General features: G+C 45.8%; 2 protein-coding genes across 2 annotated transcripts in view; one reads left to right on the forward strand and one right to left on the reverse strand.

The window, feature by feature from the left end:
* The window catches only part of RAD51 (RAD51 recombinase), a 30225-nt gene extending 24381 nt beyond the window's left edge, over positions 1–5844 (forward strand). The window contains exons 7-10 of the mRNA XM_028119462.2: positions 4196–4309; positions 4635–4764; positions 4955–5076; positions 5531–5844. Of these exons, the coding sequence (XP_027975263.1) occupies positions 4196–4309; positions 4635–4764; positions 4955–5076; positions 5531–5654 (490 nt within the window). The 3' untranslated portion in view covers positions 5655–5844. The remainder of the gene's footprint in view (positions 1–4195; positions 4310–4634; positions 4765–4954; positions 5077–5530) is intronic.
* A 1698-nt stretch (positions 5845–7542) lies between these two features.
* RMDN3 (regulator of microtubule dynamics 3) lies at positions 7543–22303 on the reverse strand. Its single transcript, XM_028119581.1, has 13 exons — positions 22239–22303; positions 21681–21874; positions 19574–19766; positions 18999–19142; positions 13264–13549; positions 12340–12442; positions 11012–11072; positions 9469–9544; positions 9238–9315; positions 8906–9004; positions 8649–8702; positions 8436–8516; positions 7543–8222 (listed from the first exon to the last, which is right to left on the reverse strand). The coding sequence occupies exons 2-13, from the start codon at positions 21865–21867 to the stop codon at positions 8169–8171; spliced, it is 1416 nt and encodes a 471-aa protein (XP_027975382.1). The 5' UTR covers positions 21868–21874; positions 22239–22303; the 3' UTR covers positions 7543–8168.
* Between the last annotated feature and the right edge of the window lie 1873 nt (positions 22304–24176).

A 24176-nucleotide genomic window follows, 5' to 3' on the forward strand; every position in this document is an offset into this window, starting at 1 on the left:
ACAGAGTTTCAGTTTGGGATGATAAAAAGTTGTGGACATGGATGGTGGTGATGGTTGCACAGCATAGGAATGTACTTACTCCACTGGAGTATACATTTTAAAAAAGCTTAAAAGGGTCAATTGTATGTCATGTATATTTATTATTATTTTATTATTTTATATATTTGTTTTTTCTATTCCTTTTTAAGATTTTATTTTATTTATTTGACAGAGACACAGCAAGAGAGGAAACACAAGCAGGGGGAGTGGGAGAGGGAGAAGCAGGCTTCCCGCTGAGCAGGGAGCACAATGTGGGACTCGATCCCAGGACTCTGGGATCATGACCTGAGCCGAAGGCAGATGCTCAATGACTGAGCCACCCAGGCACCCTGATTTTTCTGTTCTTTCTGGGAGGAAAAACCAGAGGAAAACTATTAAAGCCATTAACTAAAGCTAAATCTCAAAATAGGTTTAATGTAGTGTATGCTTTTGTAAAGATCAGAGTCTCCACATAGAATAGACTTGCTTCTGTAAAAGACTGATAGAATCATAAACATAGAAACTTAGCATTCTCAAAGAATGCCTTGATTTTGCTTAAACAGATTCTCTTTTAAACTATAACATAAGGGAGTCGGTGTTGTACTTTTGGACTATAATGATTTTAGGTTAACATTAATATGAAAATACTACTTGGATTAAAGTGATATGATTGTCTTTTTGTTTGGGTTGTGGATAAAAGCTTTATTCAGTATCACTTATTCAGAATTTAGGTATAAAAAAAGTGCTAGGTAAGAGAGGCTTAGTCTTTTCCCTCAAGGAATTTGTAGTCTAGTCAAAGAATGGTAAGGTAGCTTCTCACAAATGCCATAAAGAGGCTTTAACCAAGTTTTCTGGAAGTGCAGAAGAGGAAAATCACATCTATTTGAGAAGTGCAGAGAAGCTTTGTAAAAATGCAGGCATATAGTTGTGCCTCAATAAATGGATAAAATCAAAATACCTTTGAAGAAATGGGGACATACCGGGGTGCCTGGGTGGTGCATCAGTTGAGCATCTGACTCTTGATTTTGGCTCAGTTCATGATCTCAGAGTCGTGAGATCAAGCCCCATGTGGGGCTCTGTGCTCAGCATGGAATTTGCTTGAGATTCTCTCTCCCTCTGCCTTTGCCCCTTCCTCCTGCTCTCTCTAAAATAAATCTTTAAGAAAAAAAATGCCCCATTATGGTATATTTAATGAGAATGAAAATTGTCTTACTTGTGAATGCTCAAAGTGTTAAGCATTCATGTCTTAGGTAGCCATTACAGAGGTGGAAAAAATAATTTTTAAAAAATAGGAAATACCTTTATATACCAACAACAAAACCGAAGGAAGAGAAATTAAGGAGTCGATCATTTACAATTACACCCAAAACCATAAGATACCTAGGAATAAATCTAACCAAAGAGGCAAAGAATCTGTACTCAGAAACCTATAAAATACTCATGAAAGAAATTGAGGAAGACACAAAGAAATGGAAAAACGTTCCATGCTCATGGATTGGAAGAACAAATATTGTCAGTGCTACCTAGAGCAATCTGGGTAGCAAAGATGTCAGTGCTACCTAGAGCAATCTACACATTCAATGCAATCCCTATCAAAATACCATCACCTTTTTTCAAAGAAATGGAACAAATAATCCTAAAATTTGTATGGAACCAGAAAAGACCAGGAATAGCCAGAAGAATGTTGAGAAAGAAAAGCAAAGCTAGCGGCATCACAATTCCGGACTTCAAGCTCTATTACAAAGCTGTCATCAAGACAGTATGGTACTGGCACAAAAACAGACACACAGATCAATGGAACAGAATAGAGAGCCCAGAAATGGCCCTCAACTCTATGGTCAACTAATCTTCGACAAAGCAGGAAAGAAGGTCCAATGGAAAAAAGACAGTCTCTTCAACAAATGGTGTTGGGAAAATTGGACAGCCACATGCAGAAGAATGAAACTAGACCATTTCCTTACACCACACACAAAAATAAACTCAAAATGGATGTAAGACCTAAATGTGAGACAGGAATCCATCAAAATCCTTGAGGAGAACACAGGCAGCAACCTCTTCAACCTCAGCCACAGCACCTTCTTCCTAGAAACATCTCTAAAGGCAAGGGAAGCAAGGGCAAAAATGAACTATTGGGACTTCATCAAGATAAAAAGCTTTTGCACAGCAAAAGAAACAGTCAACAAAACCAAAAGACAACTGACAGAATGGGAGAAGATATTTGCAAATGACATATCTAAATCTACCAGATATAGATTTATATCCAAAATCTATAAAGAACTTCCTAAACTCAACACCCAAAGAACAAATGATCCAGTCCAGAAAAAGGCAGAAGACATGAACAGACATTTCTGCAAAGAAGACATCCAAATGGCCAACAGACACTTGGAAAAGTGCTCAACATCACTCAGCATCAGGGGAATATAAATCAAAACGTCAATGAGATACTACCTCACACCAGTCAGAATGGCTAAAATTAACAGGTCAGGAAACGACAGATGTTGGCGAGGATGCAGAGAAAGGGGAACCCTCTTACACTGTTGGTGGGAATGCAAGCTGGTGCAGCCACTCTGGAAGACAGTGTAGAGGTTCCTCAAAAAGTTGAAAATAGAGCTACCCTACGACCCATGCACTACTGGGTATTTACCCCAAAGATACAAATGTAGTGATCCAAAGGGACACCTGCACCCCAATGTTAATAGCAGCAATGTCCACAATAGCCAAACTATGGAAAGAGCCTAGATGTCCATCAACAGATGGATAATGAAGATGTGGTATATATATACGGTGGAATATTATGCAGCCATCAAAAAATTGAAATCTTGCCATTTGCAACAACGTGGACGGAACTAGAGGCTATTATGCTAAGCAAAATAAGTCAATCGGAGAAAGACAATTATATGATCTTACTGATAAGTGGAATTTGAGAAACAAGGCAGAGAATCATAGGGGAAAGGAGGGAAAAATGAAAGAAGACGAAACCAAAGAGGGAGACAAAACATGAGACTCAATCTCAAGAAAGAAAATGAGGGTTGCTGGAGTGGAGGGGGGTGGGAGGGATGGGGTGTGGTTGAGTGATGGACATTGGGGAGGGTATGTGCTATGGTGAGTGCTGTGAATTGTGTAAGACTGATGAATCACAGACCTGTACCCCTGAAACAATACATTATATGTTAATAAAAAAAAATAGCAAATACCTTATTTGCCTTTTTTTTTTGAGAGTGAGAGTGGGAGAGCACGGGGTGGGGGGGCCCACTAGAGGGGCAGAGGGAGAAATAATCCCAAGCCGACTTCACGCCCAGCAGTGAGCCTGACGTGGGGCTCCATCACACGACCCTGAGATATGACCTGAGCCGAAATCAAGAGTTGAACACTTAACTGACTGAGCCACCCAGGCTCCCCTTATTTGCCTTTTTTAAATGCAAAGGAAAAAAAATCATTGAGGTATAAGATGAATTAAAGGATCAGTTTTAACCATACTGGATACATGTCATAGAATTTGTTTTAACTGTAACTAGTTATTAGCAAGGAAGAATAGGAGAAATGAAATCTACTTGTTTCTCTTGAACTTCTTAAAGTTTTGAGTGCTTGTTTAGAAGGTTTTATTCCTAGGGGCGCCCGGGTGGCTCATGTGGTTAAGCATCTGACTCTTGATTTCAGCTCAGGTCATAATCTCAGGGTCATGAGATAGAGCCTGGAGTTGGGTTCTGGGCTGGGCATGGAGCCTGCTAAAGATTCTCTCCCTCTGCCCCTCAAACCTTCTCTCTCCCTCTCTTAAAAAAAAAAAGAAAAAGAAAAAAGGTTTTATTCCTCTATAACAATTATATGAATTTAACTGATCTTTGAGTGATTCGTTATTTTTGTTTCAGTTCCAATTCTGTCATGTTGCATTGGTTTTTCCAGGAGAACATTTGGAACATGGTATTTGGAAATTTGTTTTGGCTCAGGAGTCCTCAAAGACTAAATTTGATTTATCCTGAAGTCTTGTTCAGTAGATCTACTCCAAATCAGTTGCTGCTGTCATCTCTTTCTAGTTTGCCTGGACTTCTAATAGAAAGGGAATTAATATTCTTTAGCCTTAACACTTCTTACCTAATCAAGCAATCTCTTTGCTAGAGATTAATTTCCAGTCTGCCTGAGTTTTCTTTGCAATCTAAAAATGTTCTCTATTCGCTTCCAGATATGGCCTCTCTGGCAGTGATGTCCTGGATAATGTAGCATATGCTCGAGGGTTCAACACAGACCACCAGACCCAGCTCCTTTATCAAGCATCAGCCATGATGGTAGAATCTAGGTATGTGCTCAGTGGAAGACACTGAATCTTATATAGGCTATTTGGCCAAATTGATAGTAACTTGAAATAGAAATGGGGAGATTTAAGTTTTAGTTCTTAGTCTGACACTGTTGCATTGTGGTTCAGGTCAAGTTACTGCCATAATCCATTTGAACTTATTGGAAACTTTACACATTATATAGTGCCTCAGACACGAATGCTGTACAAATATTTTAATAAAACATTTATGTACAAGTATAACTGAAGATGACAGCTCAAGGTAGTGAGGAAGGGAGAATTTGACCCAGGCTCAAAATTGGCTTCATAGAGTCCTTGTTCACTGTAGGTACGCACTGCTAATTGTAGACAGTGCCACTGCCCTCTACAGAACGGACTATTCGGGTCGAGGGGAGCTTTCAGCCAGGCAGATGCACTTGGCCAGGTTTCTGCGGATGCTTCTGCGACTTGCTGATGAGGTAAGTTGTGGGATCAGGACAGAGAATGCCTACCTAATTTTCAGGGGCCTTGCTGGGAGGCCAGAACATCAGGGCCTGGTTTCACAGATACGAAGATAATATTAATCATTCATTACTTTGTGGGGAAAGGGGTGGCAGCAGTAAGGTCCTTTGGACATTAAAAAAATGACATTTATCCTTTCTCCATCAGTTTGGTGTAGCAGTGGTAATCACCAACCAGGTAGTAGCCCAAGTGGATGGAGCAGCCATGTTTGCTGCAGATCCTAAAAAACCTATTGGAGGAAATATCATTGCTCATGCTTCAACAACCAGGTAAAGTGATGGGATAGGCGACTTCGTCTTGGAATGTCATATTAACTGATGTAGACATGAAAATACAACATTTCCATTTAAATCCAGTTAAAGCTACTGTTGTATAATTAGACACATTTGCTAAACATAATTGTCATGCTCTAATATTAGTGTATATATTTGCTTTCATTTTATAAAGGAATTAATAGCCCTCAAATTTGCAAGACTGAATATGAAGGATATGCCTCTCTCTCATTTTTAAAAAACTGTTTCAATGTGGAAAATGTACTAAGGTGGGGGGCAGGGTAGGAGCGGATTCCTCCAGGTTGGAAATACCCCTAAGGAATACAGAAAAATTCCCCAAAGTCCTAGGAAGTATATAGGTCTGAAAAAAAAGAACTAGATCTACCATAAATAAGAAAAATATTTTTAAATTATAACTTTGGTCTGGTGGTTTTGTTTTGTTTTGGGTCAGACTGTATCTGAGGAAAGGAAGAGGAGAAACCAGAATCTGCAAAATCTACGACTCTCCCTGTCTTCCTGAAGCTGAAGCTATGTTTGCCATCAATGCAGATGGAGTGGGAGATGCCAAAGACTGAAACATTGGGGTTTTTCCTGTGATAAACCTTAAGTGCCTAATGGAGAGGACTGCTCCCTGGGGTTCTTCATAGGCCTCTTCCTGTTGTGACTGCCAGAAAAAGGCTTCCGGAAAAACAGCTATTGTATTGGCTTTTCTGATGGTGTAAACAGGAGACAGGTCAGTAGTCACAAACTGATCTGAAATGTTTATTCCGTCTGGAGTGTATTAATTTCTATGTGAATTATTTCAGGGGAAGCAATACCTTTCACATAGTGCCTTGGGGTTGACTCAGGACTAACAGCTGTCTACTGGACAATCTTTAGTTCTCTGCAGACAGAAGCTGGGGAGACTGGATTCTTCTCTCACTGTCTGAATAATGTTGAAATGCCTGTGTGGCAAAGAAAGTGGGTCTTCTCAGAGGTTCTTTTCTTTCTGCCAGTAAAATTCTGTCAGTCAGAAGCAGGTTCTTAGTTTGCCTAAATTATCTTATGTAAGAATTTTTTAGTTAAGGGCTATGGAGCAGGCCTTCTGGACCACCAGCCCTTCACCATCTACTTAGCAGTTAAAAAACCAAGAGTAACTCAAAATAATTCTGGAATCTTAAGCATTTAGGGGGTCTTTAAGTAGATTTAGTGTGGAGCTGCTAATAGTTATTTGTGCTGTTTGAGTATTTCAAGATAGGGCCTTTAAAATAACTTTTTGGCACTGGGTGATCAGTTTCTATTGCTTTAAAATTGAAAAATTTTAAAGGGAAGTCATATATTCAGATGATTGAGCTTATTATGCTTCAGTCTAATAGAGATTATTACAAGATGAATATCCCATGACTTTCCAGTGGCCTTTTGAGTCTTATGTTGTAGAGTCCTAATACTTGTCCGGATTATTCTACTTCAGGGGTTTGAGATCCTCCTCTTCTTCAGACTTCTACTCAGGATGGCTTTTAACCAGCTCTTTGAATTTCAAAAGGCCTTGTCAGCTAGTACTGGGAGGAGAGACACAGAAAATCTCTGCTGTTGCCTGTGCTGATCCTACTGTAGGTAGGGAGATAGGAAGACAGTCAATTTAATGCAGCTTTGTTTAAAGAATGGAGTACCTCTCTGGTCTTATCTCTCATTTCTATACCACAAAATGAACCTAGGATGATATAGTAAGCCAGAGTGACAGATTCTGGAATGGAAGCTTGGTTTTTTTTTTTTTTAAAGATTTTATTTATTTATTTGAGAGAGAGAATGAGAGATGAGAGATAGCACGAGAGGGAAGAGGGTCAGAGGGAGAAGCAGACTCCCTGCCAAGCAGGGAGCCCAATGTGGGACTCGATCCCAGGACTCCAGGATCATGACCTGAGCTGAAGGCAGTCGCTTAACCAACTGAGCCACCCAGGCACCCAGCTTGGTTCTTATATAAGAGCATCTCAATCCTTCAGTCCTATAAACTTATCTGTTATTCTTGTAGGTGAGATTTTTGTAGGTGAGATTTATCAGGTGAGATTAGGCTTTGTGCTGTTGGCCATAAGAGTAGCCTAGTTGGGGGCGCCTGGGTGGCTCAGTTGGTTAAGCTACTGCCTTTGGCTCAGGTCGTGATCCTGGAGTCCCGGGATCGAGTCCTGCATTGGGCTCCTGGAGTCTGCTTCTCCCTGACCCTCCCCCCTCTCATGTGCTCTCTCTCTCTCTCTCATTCTCTCAAATAAAATCTTTAAAAAAAAGAGTAGCCTAGTTAGAATAGGCCTTATTAGGCTAAAATAGGCGCTCAGCCTGTGTTTCACATGCAACTAAAATTTCCACTGAAAGTAGCTTTAACCCAAGAGCTTAAACTATTGGGTGCTATTTTTCTATTTGTCTGTAGTAGTTTCAGTAGTAGGAAACAATTACGGAAATGTCAGGCAAGAAAGGAGCTGATGACAAACATAGGGGAATATAGTCAAATTTGGTTTATTTCAGGTTTGTACCAAAATATATTCCAGGCAACTCCTCAGATCACTACTTCACAGTCTCATAAGCCTTATGCACTGGTGTCCTTCCAAAAGCTGCCAGGACTCTGGAAGTAAAGCAGTCCAGCCCCTCGGCCCAGGATGGTGAGAACTGATGTGATAGGTGAGAAGGGGGCAACATCCATGGGCTGCCCGGACCTTTCCTTTTACCCTGATTGACAGACAGGGTATGGCCTTAGAACTGTAGAGCTTAGAGTCAAATATTTATTAATAGAAAAGATTAGAGTACAAGTTCTGTGTTTTGTTCTTAGAGCTCTTTGAAGTTCATCCACCTCACCAGCAGGCTAAAGATAGCCCTCAGTGCTATATATATATTACTCTTGATTTTTCAAGAATTCACTTAACCATAGCAATCCCGGCCTTATGTACTTCCCCAATTTCAGATAAAATAAGGGATTAGAATAAATTAACCAGTGGGCAAGAAGAAAGAAATTGGGGAATGGTTATGGATACCAGTCAGACCCAGGAGTCAGGACCACCACTTAAGATTCCTGATGATCTAAGCAGGGCAGTCTCTCTCAAGTCACGAAGGCCATTGAAATGTGATTATTCTCTTAAAATTACTTCCAATTCTTCCAAGTCCTTCTGGAAAGCTGAATCCTAAGGGAAACAAAGACAAGGACTCATTTCCCAAACCACTGATACCTTCCCTGCTGAGCTGTTACCACAGTCTTGAACCTACTTTCCCAGAACAGCCTGCAGCCTATGAAATCTGCCTCCTCCCCTAGGAGCCTATATGCAACAGTGTAGACTCAAGGGAAAATTTTCTTTCCTGAAAAGGTCACATGATTCAATAATGGAACAAAGTACTACCTCGTTGGTGACATCCGGCAGCTCCAGGGCTAACTTCATCCACTGTCTAGCTTCAGAGTTTTTTCCTAGTTCTCTGTAGCACTGAGAAGAGATAACAGTGAAAACCTGGGAGAACCACCACCAGGAGACTGACTTTGAGGACTTCCCATTATTTATCAACATATATAGTTTCATCTACGTTGAAAAAAAAAAAAAAAAAACAGGTGAATTTACCTTGGAAATATATACCCTCCCTGCTTTGGAAAATCCTGGCTGTAATTCTTCAGCCTAGAAAAGGGAAGAAGGCATTTCAGTAAGGAAATTACCAAATTCAAGTCAGGCTGAAGTTTATTAAATAGAGCTTTCCAGCCCTGGTCTGGGGAACTCTATCTTTATAAGCTGTCCAGGTGGTTCTGATTTTCCCATAGAAGAGACAGGCATAAAATTGCTGCCTACCAGAAATCCCTCCCTTCCTTCCCAATACTTTATACCTTTAGGAAGCTTTGGAGGGCATCCTGCACAGTGGCACTGAGAGGGCTTTCAAACAAAGCTGTAGCAGTTTTTTTTTCTAACCAACTCAGGTGAGAGACCTGCCACCAAAAGATCAAAAAGTGAATTAAAAGGTGGTTTGTTTTGTTTTGAGAGAGAGAAAGCTGGTGAGGGTGGGGCCAGAGGGGGAGAGAGAATCTCAAGCAGATTCCCTGCTGAGCTTGGAGCCTAACACGGGCTCAGTCTCATGACCCTGAGATCATGACCTGAGCTGAAACCAAGAGTCGGGAGTTCAACGAAGTAAGCCACCCAAGCGCCCTGGAATTCAGCTTACCTGGTAGCACCACCTGCCAAGGAGAAAGTGAGCCATAGGGTTTTCTGGCTGGAGAGCAATGGCTTTGTCCACGTGCTCCTGAGGGAGAAAAAATACAAATTGACATCAGAGTTGCTGAAGGAAGAACAAGAAGTCGTAGAAACCGTAGGAGCATCCTTTGCAAGGAGCAAGGAAAGAGCCGCAAATCTGGACTAGAGCAGCACAAGGGAAGGAAGAGAAGCCTTTCCTCACCTTGAAGCTAAAGCCACTCTGGATGCGCCTCTGGATGCTCTCATGCTCAGCCAGCTGACCACAAAGCACTGCATACCTAAGGGGGAAAGCCGCAGCAAGCTCAGGGACAAGACACGGGCTTCCCATCCACTGCCCCCTTCCCCCTCAAATAGAGCTGAAAATAGCATCTCCATACGTACAAAATTCCTCTTTTCACAGATCTGTGGTCCCAATTCATAATCCCCATACAATTCTCCAAAGTATGCTAGGTACAAAAAAGTGGGGTCCACCACAGTAAACTTCTCATACTTAACATTTAGGCAGTGTCTCAGTCCAAGTCTCCACAAATTTCTCCCTATAATGAGTACAGCCACTGGGGGTTGTAAAAACTTAAAAAGCAGATCTCTAATAATCAGCATCAAAATGTAAGGGACCTAAGTACATTGGTTCTTATCTCCTAAGCAGACACTAAAAAGTCTCATTAGCTTTAGAAGCATACAGGCATGTCCTGGGGAAGCTATACTCCAAGACAAACTGGGATACTCTAGGAAATTCTAATGTTAATTTGGGAACCAACAGAAGCAGAGGGAGAAAGGCTTTAGATTTTAGTCCTCTCCACATCCTCCCAAGGGAACAAAGCCAGCCAGCTTCCCATATTCTGTCTTCAAAAACAAAAGTCTCACTACTCCATCCTCCCAGCATTGTTTCTGGAAGCACAGTTGACATTAAATGAGTGTCTAGAGACCCAAGTTGCTTTTTCATATACTCAACCAAAACCGGGGGGGGGGGGAAACGGGGGACGGTGGCATTTGTATCCGAAACTTCCAGAGGCTCATTTCCGTATTTCCTTCAAAAAGCTGTTCCCCAAGAATAAAGTAGGAGATCAATTTCCAGCCTTGGGAGTCCAGGAGCCCCAAGGAAATCCACAGGGAAGTGGCAATGACCTGGCCTCTGAGAAGAGCTCTTGCACTGACAATCTTAGGACAGAAATATGGAAAGCAAAGGGGAGGTGAGAAGGGAATTTTCACTAAGACTCTGAGGTGCTGGAACCAGGCCCTAGGACACAAGTTGGCCTTGACCCATGGAAGTTGGAAGAACTTTGCCTCACAGGAGACAACAAAAGCAGGGCTGATGTTTTTGTAAGCTAATAAACTAAACTTCCTGAGGGTGAGCTCACATTCGCTTTAACTCATGCCAGCCAAGCAAAGAAGCCAAAGTCTACCACCAGCCAGGGATTGCAGTTAGGGGGAAAGAAGAGCTTGTGCAGGAGCTACAAATTGTGCCAGCCTCCCTGAAGAACCAAGAACCCACGAATTTTGTAGCAAGGATAACTCAAAAAGCTACGTATTTCTCTAAGCTCCAACAACAAAATCTTCGAATTCGCCCTTGCCTCACTTCCAGGGCACCTTCCAAAAAAACTCCCCTGGGTCCCTGGTTTGGGTTAGGCCCAGCCATATGGTAATAAAGGCCAGAGCTCCCTCTCCTGTTTCCTCTGGTAGAGAAATGGCTCTCTTCCACTGTAACTCATGCTAGCTCTTCCCAGGACCCCGCAGAGTGTTATTACCACTGGTGAGAGTCAGCATTCCCATCCCCCTTCTTCAGGGCAGCCTCTGCTTCTTCTTTTCCTGTAGGGACAAAGGTGATCCAGAGTTGACAAGGGCTCCCATGCACACTTCCACATGAGGGGCTATGGCAAGAATGACTATTCTAGCTCTTACCAATCCCTACCCAACCCGGGATTGTTTGCAATAATTTTGAATGTGAGAATGAAAAGCTGCAAATAGCTTCACAGGGATAATTTCTGCTTCACCTCGTTGCTTTCCGTAGCTCTGTCATCAACTGCCCAACTACCTTCTTTTTACAACACCCACCTGATGTGTTTAAAGCTTTTTTTTTTTTAAGGCAGTGTGTGAGCAGTGGGGGTTGGGAGAGAGAATCTCAAGCAGACTCCATTCTGAGCGCAGAGCCCCATGTGGAGCTCGACCTCACAACCCTGAGATCATGACTTGAGCTGAAACCAAGAGTCCAACACTTAACTGACTGAGCCACCAAGGTGCCCCTCAAAGCTTTTTTTTTTAAGATTTCATTTATTTATCTGACAGAGACAGCGAGAGAGGGAACACAAGCAGGGGGAGTGGGAGAGGGAGAAGCAGGCTTCCCGCTGAGCAGGGAGCCCGATGTGGGGCTTGATCCCAAGACCCTGGGATCATGACCTGAGCCGAAGGCAGACACTTAACGACTGAGCCACCCAGGCACCCCCCATCAAAGCATTTTAAATATAAAAGAACCCAGTGGCAATCAAACTGTCCCCAACAGACCAGTCATTTTTCAAAATCCCAGGATTCTCAGTGACATGACAGTGACGAGCCCTGAGCTTGGCATCATTCATATGCACCCTACCTGCCAGGATGCAGACTTTGGCAACAGAGTTGTTAAGTAGATCCCAAGGACTCCTAAGCTAGTAGTATTCTTCCAAACTGCTGCTCTTGGGCACTCACCAAACATACTCTACTGATACTCTTAGAGAACACCTGCCCCACAGCTCCGTAACTCAAACCAGATTCCTAAGCAGCAGCAAAAAAAAAAACCTCTTCAGATTAAGAAAGCCCTCTCTTGCAGCTGGGGAGTGAGAACAAAGAATTGTGCTAGTATGATACAACTACCCCGAAAAACATTTGCACCTGTATTAATCATGCTGTGCAGAGAAGCAGAGACTGCTGGCTCAAAAAGGAAGCAGAAGTCCCTGGGAACCAGAGTTTCTCTCTCGTGAGTAACTGAGCCACAACTGCCCTGACAGCCTATATCTTGGTGGTTCCCCTGAGCCCCAAACAGATGGGCCAGCTCCACCCCCGGAATCAGTCACCTTCCCATCAGGAATCTGTCAGCACTTACCATTTAGGGCATATGACTTCTTCTCAGTCACCTCTTCAGTGAGCTCACACATGTCGCTATAGGCCCGGGCCAGGCGCCAGAGAAAGTCCTGCCGGCTTCCATACTGCAGACCAAACAGAGGGATGGATGAGGCCCCTCTTCTTCAGCTGCAGAGAACTGGGGCTCTGACCTTCTTCCCAAGCCGTAGGTTTGAGTTTCCAAGCTAGTGTGTTTCAAACTGACATCAGGCCAGCCTTAGGCACAGCATTCCACCCCCACACGACCTCCCACCTGCAGTTAGCTAACTGGTGCTATGTCATCTCTGGCCAGCAGATGCACCAGCCTCCGAGTTGAGGGCATTCTGGCCTGATACTGTGAGGAGGAAAGGTCCACTCGAAGATGAAATGAGGCACAATGAGAAGTCTTGCTGACACAATGAAAGATGTGAGAATGCCCAAGAGAAGGAAACATTCTAACTCCGGGGCATTTATACCTGGGTGAGCATAAATTCTGGCAGTGAACCAGAGGAGAAGGAAACTGGCTGAGTGACCTCCACACTTGTCACTTGGGATGGAAACTTCAATTAGGGCAGGCAGCTTGGGCTCTGCCTCAAGGGAAATAAGAGAGGAAAAAAAAAATATTCCAGTCCTTTCCACATTTCTCTCCACTGTAAGAGGTAGTGCTCTTTGGCAGGAGCTCTACAGGAGGCAGAGGACTGTGGTGAGGAGGCTCTAGGGCAGGCGGTTCAGCCAGGCCCCAAGGGGCAGTGTGTGGCCTACTTGGAACAGGATGTGCAACCCTGGGGCATCCATGCAGAACCAGCCATCTCACCCTCATTTCCCTTCCTAGGGCATCTTGCAGGCTTACAAGTGACAGTGGCCTTCCTCCATTCCCAGGGGGCGCTAGGGGGGGCTAGTGAGGGCAGACAGGCAGCTGGGGCCTTACCGCAGGCTTGTTGCTGAGCAGCAGCTGGAAGCCCTCCCGCTTGCCCTGCTCGCTGCCCTGGTGTAGCTCATCCGCCTGCTGCAGGAGGGGCAGCACGTCCTCCAGGCCAGGGGAGCCTCCAGCATCCAGGGCTCCAGCCACTGGGCCCAAAGCCACCTCCACCTCCAGGTCCAGAGAAGCCTTTCTCCCCATCTTTACAGTCTCACAGCTCACTTCATCTTCCCCGTCATCACTGTCCCTGTCAGAGTCCCGCTCATAGTCAGACTCGGCATTGGCTGTGGTGTAACTGTGGCAAAGAAACAGAAGTGACAGGGTCAAGGGAGATTATTTAGCCTCAGAGCTCTAGGGTCTGTCTCCCACCCACAAAGCGGGACGCTTCATGGCGCTGCTGTCCAGAGCACCGAGTAAAAACCATTTCTACCACTTAGGGGCAGAAATGAGTGCTTGAGAGAAAGCTTCCTATGGGAACCACGGGCTGGGAAAATGATTCTGGAAGGAAAGTGACCAGCTGGGGGCACTGTGGCAATCAGGGGCCAATACAGAACCCCCAGCCGAGCTACCAAGTTGGCCAGATAATCAGAAAAAGAAAAAGGCTAGAAAGAAGCCGCCTAGAAAGGAATGTAACAAAATGTTGCTAGATCCCATGGTAGAAGAATTAAAGGAAGTTTTTCTACTTTTTAACATGATTGCTTTAATGAGCATATGTTCTTTTAGGTAAAAAAGAAACACTTAAGATAAAAAAAACCGTAATGTGGGTGGAGCTGATCTCCTGAGCTAGATGGCTTACCAGGCTAAGGGTTTGTCAATCATTTTTGCCTTATCAGCCAAAAGCACCGCCAGAAACAACATGGGTGGGTGCCAGCCTCTGAGACCACGGGCAGCCTAAATATCTACATTTTCTTTCTCAATTCAAGGTGTACCTTTGTCCTAAGTCAGCAGCCAAACCTAAACCACAATAGGAGTAGCCCTTGGAAACCTTAGGAACTTGCTCGGGGTGGGGAAAGGCCACTCTGCAGCCGGAATCAGGAGAGGAGGAAGATGCAAACAGAAGGGCCTGGGAAGGTATCTCTGGGGCCGCCACAAGCCAGGGACGTGTCTCCTTGGAACCCCCTACTTTGATGAGCTCACTGAAGAGGCGGCCACATTTCTCTTGGATCTTGGCCTTCACCAGCGGCTGATGAGGGTGTTCTCCCTAACTGCCAATTGAATCAGACAAAAAATTGAGCAGAGGACAATGTCAGACTTCCAGGGGCTAGAAGCAGACACCAGAGAAACCTCCAGACCTGAGTGAAGGAAAAGCAGGTTCTGTCAGAGTCAGAAGGTTCTGAAGCACAGGGAAGATCTTAGGGTCATTTAGGGATAGGCCTTCCTCCTGAAATGAAAGACAGACAGGATACCTACAGCTGGTGCAAAACAGACCTGGAGAGATGAGAAAGGCACCTACAAATAAAGGCAGGACAAGACAGTGTCAAGTCCGGCAGCAAGTAGTAGGCCAGAAAGCCAAACCCAACAAGGAGGTGGGCTCCATCCGGAAGGTACTAAGCATGCAACCAGACCGAGGGCGCAGTCTGTGCCACTGCTTCACAGAGGAGCTTCCAGACTCATCTAACAAAGGGCCCCAGGAACAGCTACTACAGGAACCTGTAGGGTATCGACCTTAGCTTCACCTTGCTTTTTAAGATGTTATCCAAGTTCTTTCCCCTCTAGCAATGTGCAGTAGAAACGTTAGAAATTAGAGGGATAAGGAAAAGTGGCATAGGATTTACAACCAACCTGGGTGGTGATGGACAAGACCATCCAGGGGCAGCCTCGACAGACTCCCAACCAATTCTGAAGCCTTGGACAATAACCTGCCCAAATGAGAACATCAAATCAGAGTCTACCAGCACCTCTACTCAGCCCAGCCAGACCGAAAGGCAAGACGGGTAAATGGGTTACCTGGGGTAAGGAGCTAGAGTCTCGGATCTCCTGTTGCTAGAAAGAAAGGGAGGCACTACTGCTTGCTCAACTCCCTCCAGTGAGGAGTTCAAATCCCGAGTCTCCCAGGGAGGGACCCCTGCTCTGACCCCTACAATGCATAGCTTCAGCAGTCTCTCCAGGGAGCTCAATGTGGCTGAGGAAAAGGAGTGGTCAGGAGGGACTTTGCTGCCACCCGCAGAGTAAGAGCTGGTGGAGCCTGTGAGGTACGGACGCTCCAGTGAGGCCGAACGGCGAGGAGGCCTTTTTTGCACCTCAGCCCCACTCTAGGGAGTTCTGCCTTGCTCATGTGCACCCTGCCGGCTGGCATGCAGTGGACGGGGAGACACCTGTTGCCTGAGCACAGACATCAGCCTCGTGAGCTTCCGGGCCTTCCAGAGTTACATGGGCTGCGTGTCTGTATTCCCACCGGGCTCTCACACCTGTCAGACCACCAATCCAGCCCTTGGAGAAATCCACCAGAGTGAGGGGGGTCCCTTTTGTTAACATGCCCTGTGGCTTTTGACATCTGACAGGGACTGGCAGGGACCTTTGAAAAGGCTCTTTGGAGCTGTGCCCTTGGGTGCAACACACTGTTCCCACATACAGTAGACACTGTGGCTCCTTCAGAGCAAGGAGGCCAGAGCCACCCGACTCTATCCCTTGAGGAGAGCCCGCAAGTCTGTGATCAAGGACTCAGCACACACATATCCCCTTTTGATAATTAAGTTTCTTTCTTTTGACTCCTCTAAGCCCCGTTAAAGGGGCTGAGCTAAAGCATTCAAAGACATCCAGGCATGGGAGACTCTCAGTGGTGGGGAAGATAAGACCGACCTAAACAAGGTGATAAATGCCCAAGGAGTGGCAATGAGGTTGCAGGCAATCCTTGGCTGGAATGCCTGGGAAGGCTTGCTGGGGGAGTTGGTGTTTTAGGGCAAGCTGGGTTTTGATCAGAAGAGAAGTAAAGCTATGTTTGGTACAATGTTCAGGGAACAAGCTTGTGGACCCACATGGTGACTCTGCCTCTGCCATATTCAGTCGGTCCCCTGGGAGCTGCTCAAAGTTGCTATTTTATGTGGAAGAAAAGGGAATACAGCGTTCAGTGGAGTAGGCTATTAAATATGCTTAGCCTTTCATCCCTCAAAGAAGCACTCCTCCTCTGGTCCCACATGTTCAAAGCCATTCCAGAGTTTGTGGTCTCCTCCCAAAATTCCCCCTTGACCTATATGGCACTGACCATGACAAAAAGAATTAATTCACCATGGCCACTGCCCCAGACAGCAGCCAGCTAAACTGGAGTCTTGCACTATGTACCACCATCAGCTTCTACATGCCACAGGATCAGTCATGGGCTGAGCCTGCTAGTAATTAAGAAGGCCACCCTTTGTCTCATCCCATCATGGGTTGGCTGATAAGCCTGTCTTTCCCCTATGGCCTTCAGAGCCCCAGTGAGCACCCCACGCAGTGAAGCACCCACAAACTTCCCTGGTTAAATCCCCTGGCTCTCACTGTTCCCAGAAGTTTGTACAACTTCTTTAAGATTTACTTATTGGAGAGGGAGAAAGAAAGCGAGTGCATGTGCACAAGCAAGCAGGAGGAGGGGCAGAGGGAGAGGGAGAGAATCTCAAGCAGATTCCCCACTGAACACAGAGCCCAACCTGGGGCTCAATCCCACCACCCTGAGATCATGACCTGAGTCAAAATCAAGAATCAGTCACTCAACTGACAGAGCCACCCAGGCGCCCCTTGTACAACTTCTTAAAATCATCATTAAAGGCCTCAAGCTCTACATCTTTTTTTTAAGATTTTATTTACTTATTTTGACAGAGAGAGACACAGCGAGAGAGGAAACACAAGCAGGGGGAGTGGGAGAGGGAGAAGCAGGCTTCCCGCGGAGCAGGGAGCCCAATGTGGGGCTCGATCCCAGGACCCTGGGATCAGGACCTGAGCCGAAGGCAGACGCCTAACAACTGAGCCACCCAGGCACCCCGAGTTCTACATCTTGATCTTGGGCAGAGCTGTGACCTCTCCTTCTGATCTACCCTCTTACAAATGTTAAGTTTCCCACCCAAGTGACCTCCTTCAGTGAGTTGTATAGAGATGCTCCTTAAGTCTCAGGGTCCACTATCAATTACTTTGTCCCTCTTTCTTTTCAGCCCAGATATATCACATACGAATTCCATTTCTGCCCCCTAATCTAACACAGCCTTCTGGAAACAGAAGTATTAGGTAATTGACAAGAGCCACGTCCACTAACCCTTGACAATACAGATAATAGGGATCAGATAACTCCCAACAACAGAAGTCACAAATGGAGGACTAAAGATCTTATCAAGAACTGGCTTGTTGCAAGAGGTGCCTGAGCAATCAGTGATCAAATCCAGTACAGATGCCCAATGGCAGTAATATGGAAAAAAAGTAGTAGTATTCTTCATTTTCTTAGAAAACCAAATGAGGAGAGGCAGGAGAATATACTGTCCCAAACAAGAAAATGAGGCTGAAATTTTTTTAAGATGTACTGACCAGATCATACTGCTATGGGTAGGTCTTCCCTGGGCAGTGAGTTGTGGCAGCTCTTAGTCCCCGGGAACAACTCCCAAGGGCTGCATGGGACATGTCTTCCTGTAAAGGCCTTTCCATGCCCCCATACCCAAGCCATGCCTTAGATCACAGACCCTCACACCCCTGCAGATGAGCCTCACTGAGCCTGCACTTAACAGCTGTATAACTCTGGGCAAGGCATCAAACCTCACCAAGCCTCAAGTCTCCATCTGAGAAAAGGAAGAAGAGCAGCACCTACTTCCTAGGATCCCTGGGAGGATTAGGTGAGGAAATGGCTCTAAAGTGCTTGGCATGGTGTCTGCCAGAGGAAAAATAAACAGTCGTTAACATCATAAGGTGTTTCAGCTAAAGAAGGACATTGCTGCAAAGATCACCCTGAATGGCTGTAGGCATGTTTATAGCCGAGTCAGTCCTGTCCCAGCAGAAGGCTGGGCTGTTCTCTGTGCCAGTCTTTTCCTTGGGCAGGAAGAAAGGTCAGCCTCAAGACCTCACAGAGGAGCTGGCAGCACGCAAGGGTGGAAGCTGCCAGTGATGGCATCGGGCACCACAACAAAGACCTTCATTCAGACTCCACCCTTGAGACCAAGTTTCAAAATGGCACTATTGACTTAAAATAAAAAAGCCCTTAGCCTGACCACGTTTGGAGGCTGTCCACCAGACTCGTGCCTGCTGTCCCGTATCGCAATGAGGCCTATGGTCAGACCTGCTGAGCTACCAAGGACTCGGTCAGCTCCCACCTGTCAAGATGGCACGGGAGCGTGAGCGCGCCTCCCCCGTGGGAGGAGCGGAGCTTCCAGGAGAGGGGAGCACAGTTAGAACTTAGAGGGCTCTGGAAACCTGGCTCAGCCACTGAGTGAAGGAAATAAAGTCCTAAAGCAATACTTATAAAGTCCTTGTGAAAACACAGGCAAACGTTCAACTAATGTTATGGGAAAAATGAAAATAAAAATTAACGAAAAAAACGGCAACTATGTGAAAAACCAACTCAGAGGAAAATGACAGGTGCAAGCAATAAGCATTGTTAACATCTCATCTGCCTGGGTGACATAAGGTGGATGGTTTTTGTTTAACCTATTCCTTATTTTATTCCTGTATACCCTTACCTTGTTCCCAAGATTATTGACAGCTGCTCAGTGTGACTTTTCCACGGATAGACAGTACTTCTACAAAATGTAACCTGGCTGAAGCTACCCCTGCCTCCAGGAGAAAGGACTCACCCGCCTTCGCTCTCAGCATCTGTGAATGTGGCTCCGGAGGTGGCTGTGAAGTAGACAGAGCTGGACCCAGTAGAGTCACTCCTCTCCCGGGCAAATGGGAACCTTCGCCGCCGAGCCACTCTCTGGCTCTCTTCCATGTGGGATCTGGAAGGCAGGGCCCTTTAGAGAGGGTGCCATTAGGCCCCAGCCAGCCTGTCTTTCTCCTCCCCATGAGGGAACCTCTTACTCCTGCTGCTCATTAAAGGGCCAAACACAGAGATAATCCCAGGTTTCTACCCTTAGGACAACATGAAGGGCAGCTCCCCGGACCCAGCCTGCATGGGCAGAGCAGCTAACTCAGAACAAAGCATGGCAGCCGCTACAGCAGATCACGAGGGCCCTAAAGCAGCAAGGAACTTGTGGAAAGCAAGGTACCAAGCCTACAGCTTCCCAGCCAATTACGTGAGAAGCTTAAAACGGGCTTCTTCCTCAGAGAGATCAGCAAGGCCAAGACACAGCTCAGCTGAGAAAGCCAGAGGGGCCAGGAGAAGTTGAGGGGCAGGGGGCAAGGCGGGACCGAAGGCTGCATCACTCACCGGACCTCCCCAACAATCTGCCCAGCAAGCCCCTGCAGGCTGCTCCTCAGCTCCTCTACCTCACGCCGCAGGGCCACCAGACTGGTCAGCACCAAGTCCACGCGCTCCAGCACCTCCTCCTGGCCTTCTCGCGGAAGGCTGGGCAGTACCGCAGCGTCTCCAGCCTCGCCGGGGACTGCCCGAAAAGGCCTCACTGAAGGAAGCACAGCACAGTGATGCTCAGGGGACAGAGTGAGGAAAAGACCATGGACCTGGAATTTAAGAACACTTGCTTCTCACTGGAGCTCAATTTACCAAAACCCTTGAAGCTCAGACAGTATATGTTCATAGCTAAGTCCCGGTAACAAGTCTTCAAGTTACTATTAAAAGAAAAAAGAAAATCAAGATTCCCAATCTCTAACCAAGAGCCCCCTCTGTTCCAAGAACCTGTCACACCAGGGCCTTTAGCAGTATCACACGCCACGGCAGGTGACGTAAAATGCTTGCAGAACCTAGAAGAACGCAGTACCTAGAAGGCAGGACACCTGCCCTGTGAAAGGAAAACAAAACCCTCTACCTGTCCGTCTAGTTCCAGTATACCAGGCAGTCAGTAGTAACCCCACAGCAAAACTAAAATTGAGCCCAAATTCTGAGCTTTCACTTCACAAAGAACAGCAAAGGAAACTCAGATCCTCTCAAGGACTTCATTTAGTATCATCAAAGAAGGGCAAAGAGAAAGGGGCAGTTACTAAGAGAAAAGCCCATCCACACCCCATGGGAAAAACACCATTCCCAAGCCCTCATTTGAGCTCTGGGTAAAAATTCCCACAATAAATGCTAATAAACTGGTAGCTACCCAAGGCCATTGGACTGGAAAATGTAAAAACAGTAAAGAAACCAGGAAGGCAGGACCCACAGTCCAGGCAAGCATGAATGTGTTAAAGGAAATCTACTAAGAGTCTAGGCTGGATTACAGTACACACCCAATATCATTCAAGAATTTCTTGCTCAAGACGGCAAGAAAAATCTCGGGGGGGCACCCGGCTGGCTCAGTTGGTAGAGCATGCGATTCTTGATCTAGGGGTTGTGAGTTCGAGACCTTAAATTAGAGATTACTAATTTAAGTATAGAGATTAAGTGTAAAGATTAAGAGATTAAGTCATTAAGTGTAGAGATTAAATAAAACTTTAGAAAAGAAAGATCTCTGGGAACATAGCCATTCTCCAAACATCTACTGCTAAGAACGTACAAATAAAGCTCAAGGAAAAGGAAAGACAAGCACACTTGAAATACTAGGTTACTAGCCAGTTGCAATCTAAATTGATAACTCTTTGAAGACTCTTCTAAAACAAACTTTTCCAATCCATCTGGCATTTGGTAATCAGAGAAACACTCATTCCCAATTAACATAGGGTGACATGATCTCGGTGCTTCTCTATTACACACACCTGAGGAGAGTGGTTTGAACCAGCCCTAGATGCTTTGCTCAAAAAACATAAGGTCAAAGTTCTGCAAAACAAAAGCAATATCCATTTCAGCTGTGGCTGGCTTCTAGCAACATTCAGCTTCAACTGCAGAACATGCACGCCCACACCCATACTGTGCAAGTTCACAGGACCAGGTGACCAGGCCCAATCCTACCACTTCATTGCTCTGTGACACCCTGGGGAAAGTTATGCAATCTTTTCAAATCTCCATTTTCTCCTAAGAAGGATTTAAAAAAAAAACAACTTGGATAGTCTCCAAGTTCCCTTCAAATTCTAATACATAATACATAAGCCTCAAGACTTAATTCCCCTAAAATCAGTTTTCCCTTCTGCCTTATTTTGGACTCTTATTAAACCCCTCACCCAACACTAAGCAAGTGCCTTTAAAACATACGTGGCACTATTGTGGCCTGAACTAAGAGTGAAAGCTAAACAGCCTTTTCACAATATACTTTCCTGGGATTACAGGAAAAAGAAAGAAGAGGAAGGCTGCTTTCCTTTTCAATAAGCTTTACAGAAAAGTGAAACTCTCAGGCACCCCCCCACCCCCGTTGTCCTGTCCCACAGGCTCTGCTAAAGGCAGCCCGGACCCTAGGCCCATCCATCAGCCACCACTGTGGCCTCAGGGGACCGGCTCGTACCCTGGCGTCCTGGCTCTGGGGTCTGCGTGTAATCCAGGGAGTTAGGTAGGCTCTGGCTGTGGCCATGGCGCTGGGTCCGTTTCCACCGCTGGCTGTAAAGGGCACACAGGAATCCAAGGCCCGCGGCGGTGCCCAGCAACAGTCCCAGCCCGGCTTGGGCACCGCCCAAGACCCCCAGTCTAGACATGCTGCACCTGCAGCCCACGTGAACCACCGGGAGTAGGCGGGGGGGGGGGGGGGACAGGGGGAGAGAGAGATTCGTGAGCGTGATCCTCCCCCCCCGAAGCTCCCGACTACCCTCACCCCAATCCGGATCCTAAGGTTTCCGCCAGACCCCTGTGCCCGACTACCGTGCCTCTCACCCAACTTGGACGCAGCCTCCCCTCCAACATACCCGCAGCCCTGACCTCAGAGTCAGGTTTCTGGGCCTCCAACTCCCGCCCCCAGCCCCACGACACTGCAGACAACAAATCCATCGCCCCGGCTGCAAACTCCAAGCCACCCCCCGCGCCCTCGGAAGGCGCCCTGGCCCGGCAGCGGATCAACTCAGAACCTTACCCGGCCGCTCACAACCAAAGAAGCAGCCGCCACGGCCGCCGCCTCACGCTGTCAATGACCGTGACGTCATCAAGCGGCGCCAGCAGCCCCGCGCGCCCTTAGGAACGCGCGATGAGACGACCGCTCGGGGCTCCACTTCCGCCTACGCTTTTCCCAGGGGGCGGCGCCGGCAGCGAGCGGGAAAGGGGGACCGAGGAGCGAGAAGAGAGGTGGGGAGGAGGAGAGCGGGGTGACTTCTGGGTCGGATGCTCCAGCAGTACCCGTGTCTGGCCAGATGAGGTTCCATTTCCCTCCAGTCACGCCAATTTTCCTGCTGTTCCCGAATGTCTTTCTCCCTTTGCGTCTACTGCCTAGAATAACCCGTTGTCATTCTGGAAAACCACCCCTCCCCACCATTCCTTGACACTCTGTCAGAACTCAAGACTTTATTTGATTTCGGCTTGATTTACTCATGCATTTTTACTGGAGCCATTTACTGAGCACAAGACAGTAGCACCTTCGGCAGTTCAAATTAGAACAGATAAACGGTTGGTTACCTACAAGAAGTCCCGGAGTCACCAGGGCCAGCTTCTGCCGGTTGACACTTAAAAACTCGTAACAGATGCAAACCCCAGAACTAAAAAAATCTTAAACTTAAATTATCCGTAGTACCTTAATCAAGAACAGGGTTATATACTGTTTTCCCATTTCCAGAATGTAAATGAAATTCATTCCTCTAATGATGACATTTTCGTAAGCACTTGGGTGAGGCTGAAACTTGAGTTGATCTCTAATTGCTTAAATTAGTTCAGATACCACTTCATTTTTTTAAAAAGCTCTATTCTTCAGGATTTCTGTGCCCACTGTGAAAATTAATAAAGGGAAACCACTAATGTAGACACAGGCTGCTAGAAGGGAAGACTGGAAGGGGCAACCTGATGTCAATTACAGGAAGAATTGTCAATTACAGGAAGAATTGTCAATTACAGACCCCTAGCAGAAGAAACTCAACAGAAGACAATCATAAATTACAGGCTCCCACAGAGAAAGATGTACATTGCATCCCCTGCAATAAATTGGCTGCCCCTGCAATTCAGCCAATGAAAAACCATCATCACCCTAAACTCTTGCTACACTACAATGGATTGGTGTTCAAAACAACTCCTCCCAACTTCCCCGTTCTTTTCCATCAAGTAACATTCCTCTCCTTTTTTTGTTGAACTTGCCTATGGTTTTGTTGTAGCTTCCTTGTCCTGGATTGCAAACCTGTGCTATTCCTGAATAAACCCATGTTTTTGCTGGTAAAATAACTAGGAGTTTTAAGGTTAACACCACCATTACCCATCGATTTTTTTTAAAAGATGTTATTTATTTATTAGACAGCGAGAGAGGGAACATAAGCAGGGGCAGAGGGAGAAGCAGGCTTCCCAACCACTGGGGAGCCAAACCCCAGGACCCTGGGATCATGACCCGAGCCAAAGGCAGACGCTTAACGACTGAGCCACCCAGGAGCCCCTACCCATTGATTTTTAAAATTCCACTTTGAGGTTTTATGCAACTTCTTATAATTTAAAAACTGAAATTACAGGACTACGATTCCAGTGTTACCACCAGCATTTCTTTCAAGTTAAAATTTTGTTTGGTGACAGGTGAATTATCTAAATGAATCCTCCTCAAATCCTTGACTAGATATTGTATTTTACAAATAAGAGAGTACTTTTAATGTACCTTGTAAAGAACAATTTAAAGGCAACAAGGTTCCTACCCTACAGTTTAAGGAATAGAAATTTACCAATACCTTCTACTCATTTTTAAGGATTCAATTCAACTGGTATCTTCTGAGATACACTGACTGTAATTGTCTTGGTGGTGAGAAAAGGGTGTTTTTAATATACTTTTTCTGTAATTTTTTTCTCATTTTTCTGAGATAAGCATGTGTTTCTTTAGTAATAAGAAAAA

Source organism: Eumetopias jubatus, unplaced genomic scaffold, assembly GCF_037043125.1.
Source record: "Eumetopias jubatus isolate StellerSeaLion01/CBP00866 unplaced genomic scaffold, mEumJub1_p1.0 scaffold_7, whole genome shotgun sequence".
In the NCBI taxonomy this organism is placed as follows: domain Eukaryota; kingdom Metazoa; phylum Chordata; class Mammalia; order Carnivora; family Otariidae; genus Eumetopias; species Eumetopias jubatus.